Raw genomic sequence first — 19,496 nt, 5'->3', positions numbered from 1 at the left:
ATTAATTAATGAATTATGAAAAAAACAAAACAAAAACAACAAAAATCTAACAAAAGAATGAAAAAGAAATGAAACAAACAAGAAATAAAATCCAATCCACTTTTTGTGAACCCAAGGGGCCTTCCCACTTCCAACTTCCGTTGTCCGTTGTCAATAAATCAAAATGGCCGTGTTTCGGCTAGATCCCTGCGGCATAATATGTATTTTAATTACTTATTTGGCTATTTTCTATGCAGATTATGTGGTTGTGAGGCATCTGGTTACACCAGTAATGTCAGATTCGTAAGTATCTGTCTGGGTCATTCGATTTCAAATCAACTTTGTTAAGGTCCGGCACTCCGTTACATCCGTAATCGTCTCGTCCTCGTCCCTACTTGGACTGATGATAGGTACTTTGGTAAAAAATTCAAATTGGATTGAGCTCAATGAAACCTATATCATTTTAAAGTGCTTTTCAACACGATTCTAATGATACCAAAATTGTGAAAATCAGATAAGCAGAAAAAAAGTTATGTTAGTTTAAAGGCTGAAAAATGGTCTTCTATTTGCCTTTGTTATTTACTGACGGACTTTGTGACCTGAAAATTGTTGCATTTCCGGTAGTAACCACCATTTGGATTTCAAAACTGGTCTAAAATGGCCGCTAAGATTTGAGTAGGGATTTTACTGGGTACTACCGCAAACTCGGGGACCCGAGTCTCTCTTGCTTAGTTTACCCTAGATACGGTCTGCCGCCTGGAATGATGACACCGGATGTTGCTTATTGTTGTATGCCAGATTCTTATCGTTGTATGCCAGACTGGCATTTTCTTTTTTATGTGTTTTATTATTATGTGCGAATTTAATGTATAATGTTTTTATACGTTTTGAACCCGTTTTTGAACAAATAAACGTATATTTGAAAATGGGTAATAAAAACAGTAAAACATTTTTTGACGTGTTCAATCATTTGGATTTCACGTGGGGTTCTTTGCCGTTTTTTTTTGTCTGGTGTGTTTGTGTTTTTCACGCCGCGGCATTTCGATTCTCATCGTTGTATGCCAGATTGGCATTTTCTTTTTTTCGTGACCAAGAAGCCCTTCGACATATTATTCTCCATCTTTCGCAGTGGTATCCAGTATAGGGTGAGTTATAAATACTGTTTACTACTAGTATATGAAAAAAAAACCCAACAAAACAAAACAAAATCCAGTCCAGATCTAATTATCTACTATGAATCTAGAAATAGATATATTTAGATCTCGAAGCGATCTAAATTTTATATTTTAAAATATATTAGATCTAAAAAAAAATTAATTAAAAAAATAAAAATTTTGGCCAAAAAATAATTTGGATCTAGATTTTATATTTTAAAAGATATTAGATCTAAAAAAAATTAATTAAAAAAATAAAAATTTTGGCCAAAAAATAATTTGGCCAGAAATTATTTGGGGGTCCCCGAGTTTGCGTAAAAAAATAAAAAAGATTTGGCCAGCAATTTTTTGGGTCCCCGAATTTGCGTAAAAAATATAAAAATTTTGGCCAGAAATTATTGGGGAAATTTTTGGGTCCCCGAGTTTGCGGTAGTACCTTTTACTGGAACGAATTTCATGGATGCGGTATACAACTTTGCCCTGAATTTAATTTTATAAAAAAGTTAAGATGTTAAATAAACGTGCCAGCGTGAAATTTTGATTTACCAAGTTCTAATAGGTACTTTGGTAAAAAATTCAAATTGGATTGAGCTCAATGAAACCTATATCATTTTAAAGTGCTTTTCAACACGATTCTAATGATACCAAAATTGTGAAAATCAGATAAGCAGAAAAAAAGTTATGTTAGTTTAAAGGCTGAAAAATGGTCTTCTTTTTGCCTTTGTTATTTACTGACGGACTTTGTGACCTGAAAATTGTTGCATTTCCGGTAGTAACCACCATTTGGATTTCAAAACTGGTCTAAAATGGCCGCTAAGATTTGAGTAAGGATCTTAATGGAACGAATTTCATGGATGCGGTATACAACTTTGCCCTGAATTTAATTTTATAAAAAAGTTAAGATGTTAAATAAACGTGCCAGCATGAAATTTTGATTAACCAAGTTCTAATCTTTTAATTATCCAAAGCTAAATTATACCCTATTTTATCCATAATCGAAAGTTATACTAAATTGTCATTGATTTTAAAATAAACTACACCAAACGATCGAGTAATTTCTCCTGAAGAAAATAAGACATAAATCATTAAAATCCATCCATAAACAAAAAATCTATGGAACTTTTTCTAAGACCCATCACTCAAAAGTCCAAAAAATCGGGTCACAGCCACTAGGCCATTTATCGGCTCCCTGCTGGAGGGCCAAATGGACGTTTACCAAAGTACCTAGTTCTAATCTTTTAATTATCCAAAGCTAAATTATACCCTATTTTATCCATAATCAAAAGTTATACTAAATTGTCATTGATTTTAAAATAAACTACACCAAACGATAGAGTAATTTCTCCTGAAGAAAATAAGACATAAATCATTAAAATCCATCCATAAACAAAAAATCTATGGAAATTTCTCTGAGACCCATCACTCAAAAGTCCAAAAAATCGGGTCACAGCCGCTAGGCCATTTATCGGCTCCCTGCTGGAGGGCCAAATGGACGTTTACCAAAGTACCTACTGATGAGTGCTGAAAAAGTAAAGGTAAAAGGCAACACTTGACTTTGATGACTCAGGTCTAGTTGCTACTGTGCCAGTAATAATGCAGTCAATATTAATTTGAGTAAACAACGACAACGCTTCTTCGTCCATTTCTTCGTTCACTTCCGTCAATCTCACTCGGATTTCTGGCACACTTCACAGTCACTGTCACTGTCACAGTCACACTCACTGGCGGCACTGTTCTGTTTCTCACTTCTGTTCCCTTTACTTTCAACTTCAGCCTCAGCCCACACCACATCTCCTGGCACTTACTTTGACTTTGGATAACATCAGTCCAAAGGTGAAATTCGTTTTTTGGAACCTTTACTGTTTTGGTCACCCAGGTCTAAGTCTAAGTTCTCAGACTCAGTGACTCAGAGTCTAAATCTAGCTAATGGTTCATTTTGGTACCATTATTTTAAGTCATCATCATATCTTGTCGCGCCAGTGAGTCAGCCAGTCCCGGGCAGTCTGGTTGCATTCCCTCAGGTCAGCATTGGTGCAGTGAGGTCCCAGTGAGCATTCGGACAGGATGTGGTCCATGGTCTGTCTGGGGTGACCGCATGGGCATTCAGTGCCCGGTGAGATTTTCCATTTAAAGAGGTTGGTGGCGGTGTTTCCCACCTTTGCTCTAGCTCTGTTCAACGCCACCCAGTCTTTTCTCTTGAGGTCTGTGCCTGCTGGGAGCTTTTCTGTTGGGGGCTGGAGGGCATCGTTTGCTGTCTTGTCCCATTCTACCCATTTGTCCAGGCGGAAGAACACAAAGCAAGATTTCTCTCTCTCTCTCTCTTTCTCTCTCTCTCTCTCTCTCTCTCTCTCTCTCTCTCTCTCTCAGTCAGGCATTGAGTATTGTATCAACTGGATCCCAGATTTGGCTCTCTGACACTGTATTTTTATTCTCTGTTTTCATCTGGCACTTCTTCATACACTTTTTTTCTTATAAAGGTCGCTTCACACTTTGACTTCCAAGCTTTGGATAGGTAAGGCGGTAATAAAATGTCTTTGTAGTATTGTAACATTGAACCCACCAGACATTTCTCTCTAGCCACATCTCTCCAATCAGAACATCTCCGTTCCAAGCATTTTGTCCGTTTTACAGAGACATTCGGATATAGGAATCAAGTCTCTAAAGTGACAAATAAAGAAGAAAAAAAATTCCACCCCTCGGGTAACCTGTCTGGATAATGGAGACTTCCGGATTGTGGAGTTCCGGATTAGAATGACGTGACTATTTTTATTTTAGAAGCTATTCATGCCTTTTTCTTCTTCATTTTTGGTGCCTGCCTCTGAGATGTTTTGAAAACTTATCATAATTCGTCAGAAAAGCTGATAAAACCAAAGTTTTCTATAATCTTTTTAATGACTTCATTGTTGTTTTTGTGCTTAATATACAAAATCAACTTTTATCACAGCTGAAAATATGATCTTAGAAATTTGCTCTCTCATAATTAATTATCGTCTTCCTCCTCAGATTCCTGGGTGCATTCCTGGTACTCATCTTCAACGGCATCTTGTTTCTCATGACTGTGGCACACCTAAGAGCTGTGCTATCAGACCCTGGAATTGTTCCAATACCGGTCACCAGCATGGACTTCTCCGACATCCATTCAGAATCTGGCATGCACAAGCAGGTCTGAATTGTGACAAAAATAAAAAAAGTCACGTTTATCATGACAATTCCTTTCACTCAGAAATCTTTAATTAAATAAAAATCAATGATATATTCAATTTTTTTTTCTCGTATGCTTGTCTTTTTTTTTTTTTTTTTTGTTCGAGTCAATTTTAAGTAAATAGTCAAAGGAGTTATTTGCTTTTAGATGAAGTGCAAAATGAAAAGTGTTATAGTTATAGTGTCATAAAGATTTTTTTAATTTTGACATCAGGAACAACAAATGTGACTAAAGTGCTCTTGAGATCTTATATTTATTTTTTTATTTTTGTATCTGCAGATATTGCTCGTAATAATAATGATAATAATAGTAATGAGAATATTAATAGTAACAGTAATGGTATAGTTTGGATAGATATTTTAAAAGTGGTCTCTTTGTACACATATATAGTCACAGTTAATTACATACACTCAAACACCTACAAAGTGATGACTCATCTATAATTTTTTTGAAATTTTTAAAGCTCTTATTGATTCATTCATGAATTTTAAATCCATTTGTAAAACCCATTTTCCCTTTTGATGAATGAAAATTTAAAAGTTTTAAAATTTATTTCACAATTTATATATTCAACATTTCTGATTCGATTGTTTCTCTACAGAGTGATGGATGGACGGTTTGTATGAAGTGTGAGACTTACCGACCACCAAGGGCGCATCATTGTAGGATCTGTCGACGATGTATTCGACGAATGGATCACCATTGTCCTTGGTTGGTATTTTAAATACGATAACATTTTTTTAGTGACTGTATACAAATAGTTTAGTATAAATGTATAATCTATAACGATAATATATAGTGAAGATTGCATCAATAAAGATGAGAGAAGATAGATTGAAATGGTTCGGACATGTAAAGAGAAGAGAGAGGGAGTATGTGGGAAGGAACGTATTGCACTTACAATTAGTGGGAAAGAGGAAAAAGGGACGCCCAAAGACTAGATGGTGGGATAAGGTAACGGATGATATGAAAGAACTGGGCCTGGAGGAAGATGATGCTCTGAACCGAGATGCATGGAGATGTGACAATGTTTACAAACATCTGACCCCCCGATCTTAATATCATGCCACCCGTACAAGCATATATCACTAACCATTTTTATTCAACAATATCCCAATTTTATTGGTCTTAATCTAGCAAGCTATATAATCATGTACTGTTACAGTCTGTTTTTTTGGTGTGAACAAAACTGAAATCAAATCAAATTTTATTATAGTAGTACCAAACATGTGCCGCTGAACCATGAAAAAGTATAGACGTAGAGATTGTGAGAAGATAAAGAAAGTTAGATTTTTAAAAAATTGAGTATTTAGATTAAAAAAAAAAATTCTCTTTATCATCCCCAAGGGGGAAATTTGTCTTTTAGGGTCTATCCCAAGGGAAGACTGGCATAACCCAGGGGTCAGTCGCAGTGCACCGCCGCAAAGTGAGCTAGGGCGAGATGGCTTGCTCAAGGCCACACAGCGAGACGACTAGTCGAATTCAGTACCTTTTGGGTACGAAGCAAAGACCGTACCACTGAGCCACACTGCCCCCTAAAATAATGTACACCTAATGAATGTCTCTGAGGAATATACCTTATTATCAACTCGTATGCGCCAGATAGCTCAACAGTTAGAAGAGCACTCAGCTTACAATTAAGGGAACCAATGTTGGTTTAATTTTTAATGTATTTTCTCATCCTGTTTGTCCAATCAGTTGTGATTTGGTCGATGGGCTTGTTTGATCTAATCTTATTATTGGTTGAAACAATGGTTGACAAGTAGGGTCTGACAAATAAAAAGTTTTTGTTCAGAGAAAGGCAGAGACATAGATAAGTCTATATAATAGTTAATTATAATAATACTTTACTGCATCCCAAAAAATATATTTTCGTACCGACATGTTATAATTTACATATTAAAATAGATACATAATATAAGAAGTTTCAAAATAATAATATTAATATATCATGTATTTTAATAGATAGATAAGAAATATCATAATATTAATATACTATGTATATTAATAGATATAATATAAGAAGTGTCAGAATATATTATGTATATTAATAGATAGATAAGAAGTGTCATAATATATTATGTATATTAATAGATAGATAAAAAATGTCTTAATATATTATGTATATTAATAGATATATATAAGAAATATATTAATAGATGTATTTATAAGAAGTGCCATGATAAATTATGTATATTAAAAGATAAATAAGAAATGTCATAGTATATTATGTCTATAAGTAAGTGGCAATTTCATAGCCAGATTGTGCTATTGATGACTAGATCGACATTAACCTCAGATAGTTAAGCATAGTTTATGCTCATGGTATTTTTCTATTTATTTATTTATGTTTTTTAAAAATAATCATTAAAAAAAGTCGGAAGAAATTCAGTTTATTATTCTTCTTCTTTTCATATTATATTATATATATATTTTTTTTTTTTTAGGATCAACAATTGTGTTGGGGAGTACAACCAAAGATTTTTTATACAGTTTCTGTTTTATGTTGGTGAGTAAATTTATAAAGGAATTTACAAGATATGAAACTTTATTAATTGGCAACTCAATTGTGACGTACAATATATACTATTGATATCATTTTGAAATTCCACCTTTCTCTAACAAAATAGTGGAATGGCGTGTTTGTTTAGTCATTAGTCATGGAGTAAAGACTTCCATTCTTCTCAATATCCTGTAGGTCTATCTCCCTCTCTCTCTCTCTCTCTCTCTCTCTCTCTCTCTCTCTCTCTCTCACACGACACACACACACACACACAAAACACATACATACCACAGCGTACACAACGACAACAGTTTAGTTGAGACGGGATCCCGTTCCTGACACCTGCTGACCCGGTCACGGTGAGCGGTCAATCACCGAGAGGAATTTACCTAACGGGGATTGCCGTTTCACTCAATTTAACAATGTTTTGTTTTATTGTCTGTTAGACACCCATATTGAATGAGTTGAAATATCACTACTTGGTATAAAAGTTTATATTTTCTACTTTTACTGTGTGTTTTTTATTTTTTCATAGTATTACTAGATTTCTCAATATAAGTTATCAATGAACAGTAACAAATTACACAAAAAATATAGCGGGTGCAACATTTCAAAAATTAGAGAAAAAAAAACGTTGCTATGGATTTGTCTGAATTTTATGTATTATAAAGAGAAGATGTAAATACTTCTCCTCACAAAAAACGTATTTTTCCTCAACACAAATATATCCGCTACGAGCATTCAAACTCGTCAGTGTAGTTTGGGGCTGGTCTTTAACTGAATTGCGTTGATGACAAATCGCATTTTATTCATATCATTGATAATGCCGGATGCTCTTTTTTTTTCCAATTTTGCTGTTGTTTGGTGACAGGTCTCTGTGCCTTGTTCTCCAAGAAGTCTAAGTCCAAACTTATATTGAGTGATGTGTGGTATGCACTGGTACTCAAGGAGGTGTTGTTTTGGGATTATTTTGTTTGGAAAATATTTTCTGTATGTATCCGTGTAATGTTTTATTGCACTTTGAATATATTGGATCGTGTCTGCTTTGATCGATTTTGTGTGTGAAATAAAGTTGTGCACATGACTATAGGCCTTGTTTATATTGTCGAAAATTAATCCAATACTGCAAGCGTCGTCAATGATGAGTGGGTCGTGGGTGCAGTTCTTTGTTTGTTGGATAATTGGAAGTGTGAGTTGCGTGTCGACTTTTTCTTGTTAGTATTTGTGGCAGTGGTTGCCAATGAATGATCTGCTGTGGTAAGCCTGTTGTGTAATGCGGTATTCTGTCCAATTCAGAGGCAATAAGACCATCCCTGAGGGTGAGTGGCTCGTGCATGAGATTTGAAAGTCTCTCCTGCGTTTTGGAGTTTGTTGTTATATTCTACTCTGTCGATATCAAACATGCAAGTGCAACCCGTTTCAAGGTTGATTTATTTATTATTAGCGTCTTGGCAATGAGAAAATACAAAGAAGCTAATGAGTCATGTGTTCAATGTGCTTTATAATGTGTACTTTTTACACATAAATTATGAGTGTGCTCCTTGCTTGTCCAATGCCGTGTCAGTCCCATAGACTAAAAGAATGTTATTAGAATAATTTGAACATTTAAATGGTTTCTTGCGGGCACGTTTCTATTTCTGTGTTAAACAAAGCATACCACGACATGTCCTACATAATGAATTCACTGCTTGGTTATGACTTGCAATTGTGTGGTCCATGCTGTAAGAGAAAATTCAAAATTGACTGAGCGATGTAAGCAATGATATAGTGAATTAATGAATAAAATGAGTTTTAAAACACTCTGTATTACTTCTCATATCCATGCATACATAACAGCGTACATAAAATTTGGAAAAAGAAAAACCAAATACTTCACCCAATTTGGTGAAAGAAAGGGGGGGGGGGGGGGGGGGGGGGCAGGAAAATTCTAACAAGCAGTTGAGCTAAGTTGAGGCCCAACACACAATGTCATTTAAAATTAAACATTAGCAAGATAATTCAAATTATGCAATTTAAAAATCAAATTAACTCATCATTGAAAAAAATAAAAAATAAAAATACAATTAACAATAAAACCGCAGCGAAATATTACGTTTCAATAACAAGGCTAAAGAGGTAATATCATTATTACCTGACCTACCGCGGAAAAATAATCATTACAAAATAATGAAAACTGAAGAGTAAATGAAACTTACCTCATTTCGTAGTAAAACTTGTGCCTTGTGAATCACACCAAAAAAAATTTAAAGTTTATAGCAACGTTTTTTTAGAATCCTGAGGTAATTACAAGTAATTTTATTTAAATGTTATAGAAAAATATGTGAATTTGAATCACGGCTTGTGGAATAAGTACTGGAGATATTGAAATAAAAATTGGACCGATGGAAAGAGGAGGTCTGCGAGAATTCTTTGCATTTGGGTGGAATTGCATCGTCACGAAGATCGTGAGGTTAATTGGTACGGAAATCATCCATTGGTATCACCCAATGCACGTCAAATCTACGTTCTGGGAATTGATATCGGCTGACCGCTGTTGACCCCGGTTACCTGTCGGGTGAGGTTACGTCGGCGCTCGGAACAGCGGGAAACTAAACGGTCAGATTTATAGTGCAGATTAGACGCCGTGATACACACCCAAACAAACACATAAATTTACATACACACCCAAACAGAGTGTTGTCACAAACTGACTTGGAAACAGAGGTGATGCGGTAAAAATAACAATAGTTGTATTTATCTTAAAATCTAGACATTCTTTTCAGTGATGGATTGTGTAGAATTTGCAAGAATGTTGTTTTTATGAGTGTAAATTGTTTGGAATTGCAGGCCTGGCATCTGCCTTTGCCATCTCCATGGTGGTCGTGGCGTGGACCATGGACCCAAAGGTCAAGAAGGAGGTCAAGCAAATCAGAGTGTGAGTCTCAAGATGAATATTATTATTTATTTTTTTAACTGGCTGTAGTTTATTAATCACATTTTGCATTATATCTTTGTGCTAATTTTGAACTAAGAAGTTTTTTTGTTTGTTTGTTTGTTCGTTTTGTTATACATGCACTTATTAGAAAATGTATTTCCTTATAGCGAACAACTGCTATCACCGTCATTATGTTTGTCTTAATGAACTTGCAAGCGTTTATTATTAGGCTCAGAGCTGATCTTGGAAATCTTATGACAATAGTCCATTTTTTATTTGTTTCTTAATTACAGTAAAATTACTTTAAACCGTAAGAAGCTAAACCGAAACATACCATGAACTGCAAAGAATTTAATAAATTATACGAGTTTCTTCATTATCTTTGTACTAATTCTTCCGATGATTTGAAATACTTCTAAGCAAGACTTTCTTTAAACCGAAACAACTTGAGAGCACCTTCCCTTATTCTCTATCTATTTTTCTTTAAAAATTCGGGAAGGTGGCCACACGTAATAATGCTCGGATTAAACAAAGAGCATAGTATAAAATGAGTGAGAGGGGTAGGCAAACACTTCAATCACCTCACTTGGGCTTGGCCAACACCACAATCGCACAGACTGGAAAAGGAAGACAACTGACTGGCAGGCGAAAAGGGAGGAAAGAGGGGGCGGTGGGGGTGTAGAATCACGTTGGCGAGATGTGTCGATGCTTTGGAGCTGACTGGATTTTCAACATGACAATAAGGGGGGTGTGTAGACAAACTTACCATTGGCAGGCCATTTCAATTCCACTTTGTTTAAATGTGTGTGTGTGAGGGGGTGAAAGATGTGTGTGTGTGGGGGGGGTTCTATGTAATTTTAATTAGGCCTTTGAACCTAATGGCTTTTCAACAATGTCTGTCTAGACAAACTGATTCCAGATGTCAAAATTGGGACTAGGCAATTGATGGTCGAAAAGGAAGGGGGTGGAGGAGGGGGTAAATGAGTCTAGATTTTATTTGTAAGTAGGTCAAGAGTGGTAGTTCAATTATAGGTACGTTTAAAAAGATAATTATTATAACTTATTAGATGAAAAGCCCCATCAAATAAACTCTCTCTCTCTCTCTCTCTCTCTCTCTCTCTCTCTCTCTCTCTCTCTCTCTCTCTCTCTCTCTCTCTCTGTCTATTTCTCTCTTTATATCTTTCCCTTATCCATATATCTCTCTCAACCATTCTTCTATCAATCTTCATATTAACTTTATAAACATCATCTGCTTATAGTAAAGAGATGATATTATTCTGTTACAGTTATAAGGGGTGCTCAACTTAGATTACTCTTTTTAGTTTTGTTTGTACAATGTTTAACAATTTTAATTTATTAAAGATACTCGAGTCTTATTTGTGAGATCCGTAACCACTGTGCTTCAGTAACAAAGATAAAACAAGAAAAATCAAATACTTCCGGATCTTTTGATCAAAAGTTAATTTTAACTCTCAAACGTTCCATTATTTTAAAGCTAGAGTGAAAAATGACTGGGTAGTGCTATTAAAATGTCCATTAACCCATTCTACTGGCCCACAACCATGTAAAGTTATATATCATTGTACTTGCCAATGATCATACTATCACAGTGACATGTCTATACCACAATTGAAACCCTATCCGAGACATAAATCAGATTTATGTGCTGGGGCAGGGTCTCAAAAAATTATCACAAAAACAACACATTTCTCAATCACTAAGAGGGAAAAAAATTCAGGTTATGAAATATAATCAAATACCATTTATTTTCCAAACAAACAACATATTTTGAAGATTATTTACAAAATTCATTGCAAATTTCCTGAAAATGAGTATTTGAGAGGGTCTTAGAGACGAGCAATTTTTCTGGAAAAAAGGGGCATAATCCAGCATTATTTGACATAAAAGAACTTAATATCCTTTTTGTTTGTCCATAATGTCATATTTCTTTTATGGTTGAGGAAAATAATGACCATAACACTTGAAATCATACAGCTGATTACAAATATTACATATTAGTTCAATATTTACGTAATAGGAGTCATATATATGTAAACAAAAAACATCACAAAAAATGACAGTTTCAATTTCAAATTGGTCTGCTTTACTTCAAATGAGTGATATTGACTGATTAAATGAATTTTATGGTTCATTTTACATTCCAGAATAGTAATTCACTCACAAGTGACATATTTATTTCACAAAACTGCACTTGTAAAGGCATTTGATTATATAAATCAGAAGAATAATATTTGCATTTTTTGAGAAAAGTCACTGTAAATTTTGAAAACCATATGGCAATCTTCCACAAAAATAAATAAATTACAAACTCAAACTTCAACACATCCGGCATACAATAGACCAGGGACAAGTTCAGGCCAAAAAGGTGGGACAGGGGTTGTGGGACCAGGATCAAGGCGCTTTTTCTTGGGTTTGGAAGGGCCAGGAATCTCTTGAGATGGAATTTGAGAACTGAAATGAGATGAATTTTTTAAAAAGAAAAAAAGAAAAAAAAGAATTAGAATTGCAAAAACAATTTTAATAAGTCAAAGGTAAACCAAGTAAACAAAATATTGACAGCTTGACTCAGTCCATACACAAAAGTAACAAAATTCAGTATATCAACTGTTTGTCATTCTCATGTTCCCTGTGAACCCATGAAATTCTTACCTTCACTATTTGTGAGCCACATACTAAAACATTGCTTCATACCAACCATTTGAAGCAATTTATAAACTAATGATAATTTCTAGAATGTCATACTTCCAAAGTGCATCTGAATAGAGTATAATAATATGATTCCTGCTCACCTTTCGTAATGACTTCTTTTACTTGTACTCATACTTGCAACACCAGGGATACGAGTGACATCTTCATAATCCTCATCTTGTACTTGGATTTGGGTCGTCACTGCGTTAAAAAGAAATAAAAAAAGAACAAAATTCTGTTAAAAGCTGCTCTCACAAAATATCACAATCTTAATTTCTAAAAGTCAGAAATAAAAATAAAGTTGGATCACTCCTTGTTGAAATACATGGCTCTCTACTTCTATTGTCAGCCATGTTTGTTTACATTTTCAGCTCACCACTTGCCCAACTTCTATGCTTCGTAAATGAGGTGAAAAGTGAAAAAATAAATAATAACTTAATAGAAACTGATAAAAGAAAGATCAGGGTTCAAGAGGATGTGCGTTTTTTGACTTGGAACATGATGTCAGAGGATGTAATTGTGAAAAGTTGAGAAAAATACTTACTCGTCAGGTTCGTCATTCGAGTCCAGATTTGGTGAGTAGGGCAGGTCCCCATCAGGCATCATATTCTCGGGAACAGAGGCGTAATTTTCATCGTCACTGTCTTCATTCATGTATCAGATATCGTAGACCTCTTTTTCGGTACAATAAGTCATTGTAAAATGTATTTAATTAGTTTATTTTGAGTAAATTTGTGAGTAGAGACAACAAGTTGACTGTCAAAACAAATGGCGGAAGTCGAGTGACGAACCGAGTTACTGACACAAATACTTTCGTATTTCTTGTGATTTAGGAGGAAAAAATCAAATATTCTTAGAGATTTTGTAGTTTTTATTGTATAAAATTAAGTAAATTATTATAAAATCGCCATTTGGGGGCATATTATAAAGCGCACTTAAAGCGAAACGAGAGGAAAGAAGGGGGGCGTGTCCATCGATCACCGGTGATCGAAATCTCTATTATGGAACGTGTGAGAGTTAAATCTCTTGAATAGAAAGTATTTTAAAATAAGACGTTTTAAGGAAAGGACATTTCATTAAAAATTTATATAAAGTAAGTTATATCGCTACTTTTAAGAATAGATGTACACTAGAGGTCATAACAAGAGATGAAGTGAATAGAAAAGTGCCAGAAGACAATAGAGAATAAAATATTTTTCGGCGGTTGATGGGGTTTGAACCCCGCGACCTTATTGGTACGACAAGTCCACCTGGCCGGTGAGAGCGTGACTCTACCGTATGAGCTATCCACCAACCCAAAAAAATTTGTATCAAACTCAGGTCATTCATTGCTAGATCCCTCTCTCACCGACTACTGGAGGTAGCGGGTACAACACACACAACCACAGCGAAGTTAGTAGGCCAGCAGTTAAGCTTAATAGCCAATATTCTCAACACAAACATATAACATGGAAACTGAGGTCATAGTAATATACTATATGAAACTATAATATTTTATGTTGTGATTTTGTTTCGAGTTTGACAGATGAACCAATGCATTTTCCTCCTTTTTGACAAATTGCCATTATCATCACTGAATATTTTGCCCATTTATAATTGGGGTAGCCCACTTGTCTGTAATACTGGCCATTTATAAAGTTTTTACTGGTCTTTCTTATCAGGTTACATTCCGTGATCCTCGTGATAGAGAGTGCTCTATTTGGGTTGTTTATCATTGCCATCGGCTGTGATCAGGTAACTGTTTTCATGTTTAATTAAATTTTTAAAAAATTATAATTATTAATTTTAATGAATGTATGTCTGTGCTGATGGTTTTCCTTCGATCCGCGAAAATCCACGATGCTGGAGTCAGAGGAGGAATTTTCTCTTTTAAAGAAATTACATTTCCTCCAGTCGTACTCGCAGTGAGAGACTTGATGTTTGGTGGAACAATAAATATGTGCAATTTCCCCACTCTCCGGAGGTTTACTAGATTATCAATGATTTGTTTATCATCTCAATTTCTAAAAAAATGGGGGTTAGTGTAGTAAAGATAGGCAATCAAAATTTTCCTCCTTTTTCATTTTATGTTGCCATTAGCAATGATGTATGTCTGTTTACAGGGTGGTCGGATAGGTCGGTAGAAGATTGGAAAGTTCTGCCTTGGCCTTTTCATGTCAGAAATTTGAATGTGGTGTCCGAGAGGTTGGAATTTGGTTGGAAATTGTCTTTGGTGGTTGGAAAATTGACGATCAACTACGTCGATGAAATGTGAACCCCATATTAAAATACTTAAATGAAGAAATATTTGTATCTAGTCGAAACTTAATAGCCTCTTTCTTATAATCACCAAATCGAATGATACCGATACCAACATGATACCAACAAATGTCTGTACATTTACACTTAAATTGAATTGAGCTTTTATATAGCGCAATATCCTCTAAATGTGCTCAAAGCGCTTTACAAGGGGTCTTTGGCCAACAGCAACATTTAACATGTAGGACGGGACATGATGCCTGTTAGGCGATATTACAAATTTTTTTCCGGACAGAGGCAATGCTGTTAACGGCCAGGTACTCTTATTATTTTAAGAGTTTCAAGTAATTTCTAAAAATAATAGACCATTTATATAGTGCAGTATCCACTAAATATGCTCAAAGCGCTTTACAGGGTATCCATAGCAAACAGCAATACTTAACATATAGGACGAGACATGGTATCAGTTAGGCAATATTACAAATTTTTTCCGACAGAGACAACACTGTTAACGACCAGGTACTCATTTTACACCTGAGTACATTGAGAGAATGTGAGAAAGGAGCCTTTTCCAAGGACTTGTGCCACTCAGAGCGAGTCTTGAGCCCAGGATTTTCTGATCCCAGGGCAAGAGTTCTACCTCTAGAACACATAGCCACACTATTTCTTTTTATAATTTGATTGATTTTCTTACTTTTTGTATACTGTTTATCTTTTTATTTATTTATTCATTTATTTATTTATACGTTTAAATAATATTTGTTTATTTATTCATTTATTGAAAACATTTTGTTGTCTAGCTAAGTGCCATTTTCAACGATGAAACAGCTGTGGAGTCTGTGAAGAAAGACGGCCCCTTCAGGCCAAAACGGACCAAAATGGTTCTCTTGCAAGAGGTGTTTGGCAGAGGTTAGTGATTTCATGTTGTCTTTGTTACCATTTAACTATTTGGGTATTGATCTTAGATTTGTTTGGTGTTTGTATGTGTGAAGAAATCAATGATAATAAGTATAATAATCTGAATAATTATTTTTCTTCTTCTTCTTCTTCTTCTTCTTCTTCTTCTTCTTCTTCTTCTTCTTCTTCTTCTTCTTCTTCTTCTTCTTTTTCTTCTTCTTTTTCTTCTTCTTTTTCTTCTTCTTCTTCTTCTTCTTCTTCTTCTTAGTATTATTATTATTGTTATTATTATTATTATTATTATTATTATTATTATTATTATTATTATTATTATTATTATTATTATTATTATTATTCGAGTGTTTTACTATTTAGACAGACTCCCAATTTTTTAACTCACTCAATCCTAGGGATTTTTGCTACTGTTTAAAATTGGAAAAAAAAAATATTAAAACTGAGCATGTGCAGTGATATTTTTATTCAATTACTCTTAAACATTAAGAACATTAGCTTTGATACCATGCCTATAATTTGTCTCATAAAAATGTAATAAATAGGCATGGGGTAAAAGTAACCCCGGGTATACTACGGATATAGTCGGTGTTAGGGTTGAGTGAATTAAAGGCAAGCTGGTAATCTTGCATATTAGGATGTTATTTTTTTAAAATATTTTTTTAATGGAATTTCAGATTTCCTCCTCTTCATATAAATCGATTGACCCACCCCGCAGTCAATATATGTTAATAATCCACGACCTGTCACTAGGAGAATACTACTTGGGCACAGACACCGAGATGCAATTACTGTAAACAAAATATGACTGTCCAAAACACTACCTATTTTGGTGTGTAATGATTGAGCAAGAATTATGTTACTACCTCAGGCAAGATTTCAATTGCCTCTATTGTCAGAAATACTTGGGATTTTTTTTTTTTTTTTCAGATTAGATTAGAAATGAATATTTGTGACCCATTGTCTCAAAACGGAATTATATCTGAACGAACCAGATGCTTAAAAGCCGAATTAAATTTTAAACTGGCCCAAACTATAAATTGTTGACATTAGCACCCTAAAATATGGTATCCATTCTCCTCAATCAAACATACAAACTCAACACAAGTCTGATATTTCTGGCTATAAATTCAATTTTCAACATCTTAACCATCTTGACTTAATACCATTTTGAGGCGAAGGGTTACATTTAAAGATTCCTACATGGACTGAAGAGTTTGTATTGTTTTTTTTTGTTTTTTTTTTTTTGTATGTCAATTGCAGATTTATGGGTGACTGGTGGTAATAAGATATTAACTGATGACTTTTTTTTTTTTTTTTCGTTCACCAGGCCATCCCCTTTTATGGCTGTGGCCATTACAGACTACTCGATTACGTCCATCCCAAGATTCTCTGCTGTATAGTGTGTGACAGGAACTGTAGTCAGACCATCTACCACTGCTTCTCTGTATATTGATCTCTCTCATTTTGTTTCATCATCATTGTTGTCATGTTCATTGTTATTCCCTCTATCATCATCAGCATTATTCTCAACAGTAGCATTCATTTGATCATCAGAGTGGTTACACAGAATATTTTAAAACAGAAATTGGTGATAGATTGGAATTCGTTGACTTGATAAGACACAAAACCAGGTTGATGGTGTTTGAGCTTGAATCCCTTGACGATTCATACTGGTATGTTACATCTTGAAGCATGCCCCTTGACTCCTTCAATTGCACCCTCATCTTGTGGGGCAACATGGCTCAACGATGCAGATTTTGCTTCGTACCTGAAAGGTACCAGGTTCGATTTCCCCGCTGCGCTGTATGGCCTTGAGCAAGTCGCCTCGCCTTAGCTCAATTTGCAGCGAAGCGCTGCACTACGGATAATGCCTGGGTTATTTGGGTCTTCCCTTGGAATAGACCCTAAAGACTAATTTCCCCTGCGGAATTAATAAAGGGAATTTAGTAATTTATTTTAAAAAAATTATTATTATTTAACTCACTCAATCCTAGAGATTATATTTGCTACTTTTCAAAATTAAAAAAAAAATGTATTAAAAATGAGCATGTCCATAGATAGTTTTATTCAACTACCGTTAACATGCAAAAACTAAAAAAACATTAGCTTTGATACTACGCCTATAATTTATCTCAAAAAAATGTATTAAATAGGCATGGATATAGTCGGTGTTAGGGTTGAGTGAGTTATCATCTGAGTAGATCAATATTTCTGGCATGTGAACAAATTGAATCTGATACTCAGACATTATTTTAATCCAGGCTCATTCTATATATTCAGGAGTGGATGAGTGGCTGGGTTATATTCAGATTGGATGGAAGGGGTGGGGGGGGGGGGGGGGTCATTATCCTGTCCAAAGGATATAGCAATTGATGTTACAGAGACTTGGTTTAATCCCTAGTGCCATGAGCTTTTTAAAATTAAAACTAATCTATAGTTTTAATTTGCTCTAGTTGTAATGTCATTTGTAATTTCTGTTTGTTAATTTTTAAATTTTTTTTTTCTAATAGGCCTCGTACTCTTAAAATGTATTCAGTATGCTGATGATTCCAATTTTTTGTGTAATTGGAAAATACGGGAGCATTTATTTATTAATTTATTTTGAATTTTGTTTTAATTGCGTGTAAAAAAAAGTGAATGGAAAGAATGATGTGATTTTGATACCAATCCGTGATTACTTATCTTTTACATCTCTATATTATTGTCATGTATCTCTGGAAATTTCGTATTATTTAATATTTCTTTGTTATTTATTGTTATTATAATTTATGAACCAACTTCATTTGTATTACAGTTATATTATAAGTGACCATATTGCTCATCTTGTCAGTGAATTATGATCTTTTTTCCCCAGTAATTTTGCATGTGTTGATTTCTAGTGTTATACAATTGTTATTCCCATTGAAATACAAAATATTTTTTTTGTAATGGACCATCAGAATATATGGGTGATTGGTATGCACTTCCAATAAGAGTCTACACTACATATATTAAATGTTTAATTTCTGCTGCAACAGCAAACTGTAATAGTAATAGACTTTGATCAATTCTGAACAATCTTTGTTATTCTTATGCTTAAAGTCTGTCAAGGGATTGTTAAATTCTTTTTGTATCAGGCACTGATGAAAGACAACTGTTTACTGAGTATTTACTGATAATAGGTGTGACAAATGGTCTCTATAGAAGTACCAGATGAAAACAAAAATATGCTGACAATTGAGTTTTAAGATTAACTTATTTGATTTATGATAAATGTGTTCATTGAAAAGAGCAAGTTTTCTATTTCTTATAAAGATTTGAAATTTTCTTTTTTAACTTTTAACTGGTTTGGAGCAGAATATTACAGTTTTGATACTTACACTCAATTTGTCTTAAGTGGAAATTTTTTTTTTGAAGTCACAGAGAGCCATCTTTAGTCACTTTACTTGGACATAAATGGCTGTTTTTTTTGCTAGTGCTAGCCTTGCATCACAATTTTTAATTTTTTTTTTTTAAATACAAGGTTTACAGCGTTACCCTAATGTGAAATCTCGTGAATTATGCTGTTTGTAATTGTTATGCCAAACACTCGTGTGCTCCATACACTCAGCACATTATAAAATATTTTTCATCATGGGCACCTGTATATGGTGGCTTCAGATAATGTTTTATACCCGTGTGTTGTAGTTTGAATTGAAGCCTATTCAGATTCGTCTGATCACTACTCTCACTTCTTTCTTCCTATTATTTTTATATATTATAGTTATTGTTGTTCCAACATAAATATCTGCGAGTTTTAACTTTTACTGGATCTGAAAAATTGTGCAGTGACAGCTTGATTAGGAAAGGAAATTTTCTCTTTGTCTTATGAAAAAGTGAATTAAGGTTTTTCAGGAGTTTTATAAT

The 19,496-nt window shown here is 34.3% G+C and overlaps 1 protein-coding gene and 1 long non-coding RNA gene across 2 annotated transcripts; one reads left to right on the top strand and one right to left on the bottom strand.

Annotated features, from left to right (window-relative positions):
* Positions 1-135: 135 nt before the first annotated feature.
* Positions 136-19,079, top strand: LOC144959862 (palmitoyltransferase ZDHHC7-like). Its single transcript, XM_078892668.1, has 8 exons — positions 136-282; positions 4,137-4,296; positions 4,937-5,046; positions 6,783-6,844; positions 9,665-9,752; positions 14,123-14,195; positions 15,500-15,608; positions 16,939-19,079. The coding sequence occupies exons 1-8, from the start codon at positions 164-166 to the stop codon at positions 17,016-17,018; spliced, it is 801 nt and encodes a 266-aa protein (XP_078748794.1). The 5' UTR covers positions 136-163; the 3' UTR covers positions 17,019-19,079.
* On the bottom strand, positions 11,943-12,814 carry LOC144960039 (uncharacterized). Its single transcript, XR_013642748.1, has 3 exons — positions 12,787-12,814; positions 12,563-12,662; positions 11,943-12,224 (listed from the first exon to the last, which is right to left on the bottom strand). It is a non-coding gene; the product is annotated as an uncharacterized LOC144960039 (long non-coding RNA).
* Positions 19,080-19,496: the final 417 nt, after the last annotated feature.

Source organism: Berghia stephanieae, chromosome 14 (genome assembly GCF_034508935.2).
Source record: "Berghia stephanieae isolate SIO BIC M18660-M18661 chromosome 14, UCSD_Bste_1.3, whole genome shotgun sequence".
Classification (NCBI taxonomy): domain Eukaryota; kingdom Metazoa; phylum Mollusca; class Gastropoda; order Nudibranchia; family Aeolidiidae; genus Berghia; species Berghia stephanieae.
Note: the sequence above shows the minus strand (reverse complement) of the source record. Positions and strands in the feature narration are given on the sequence as shown.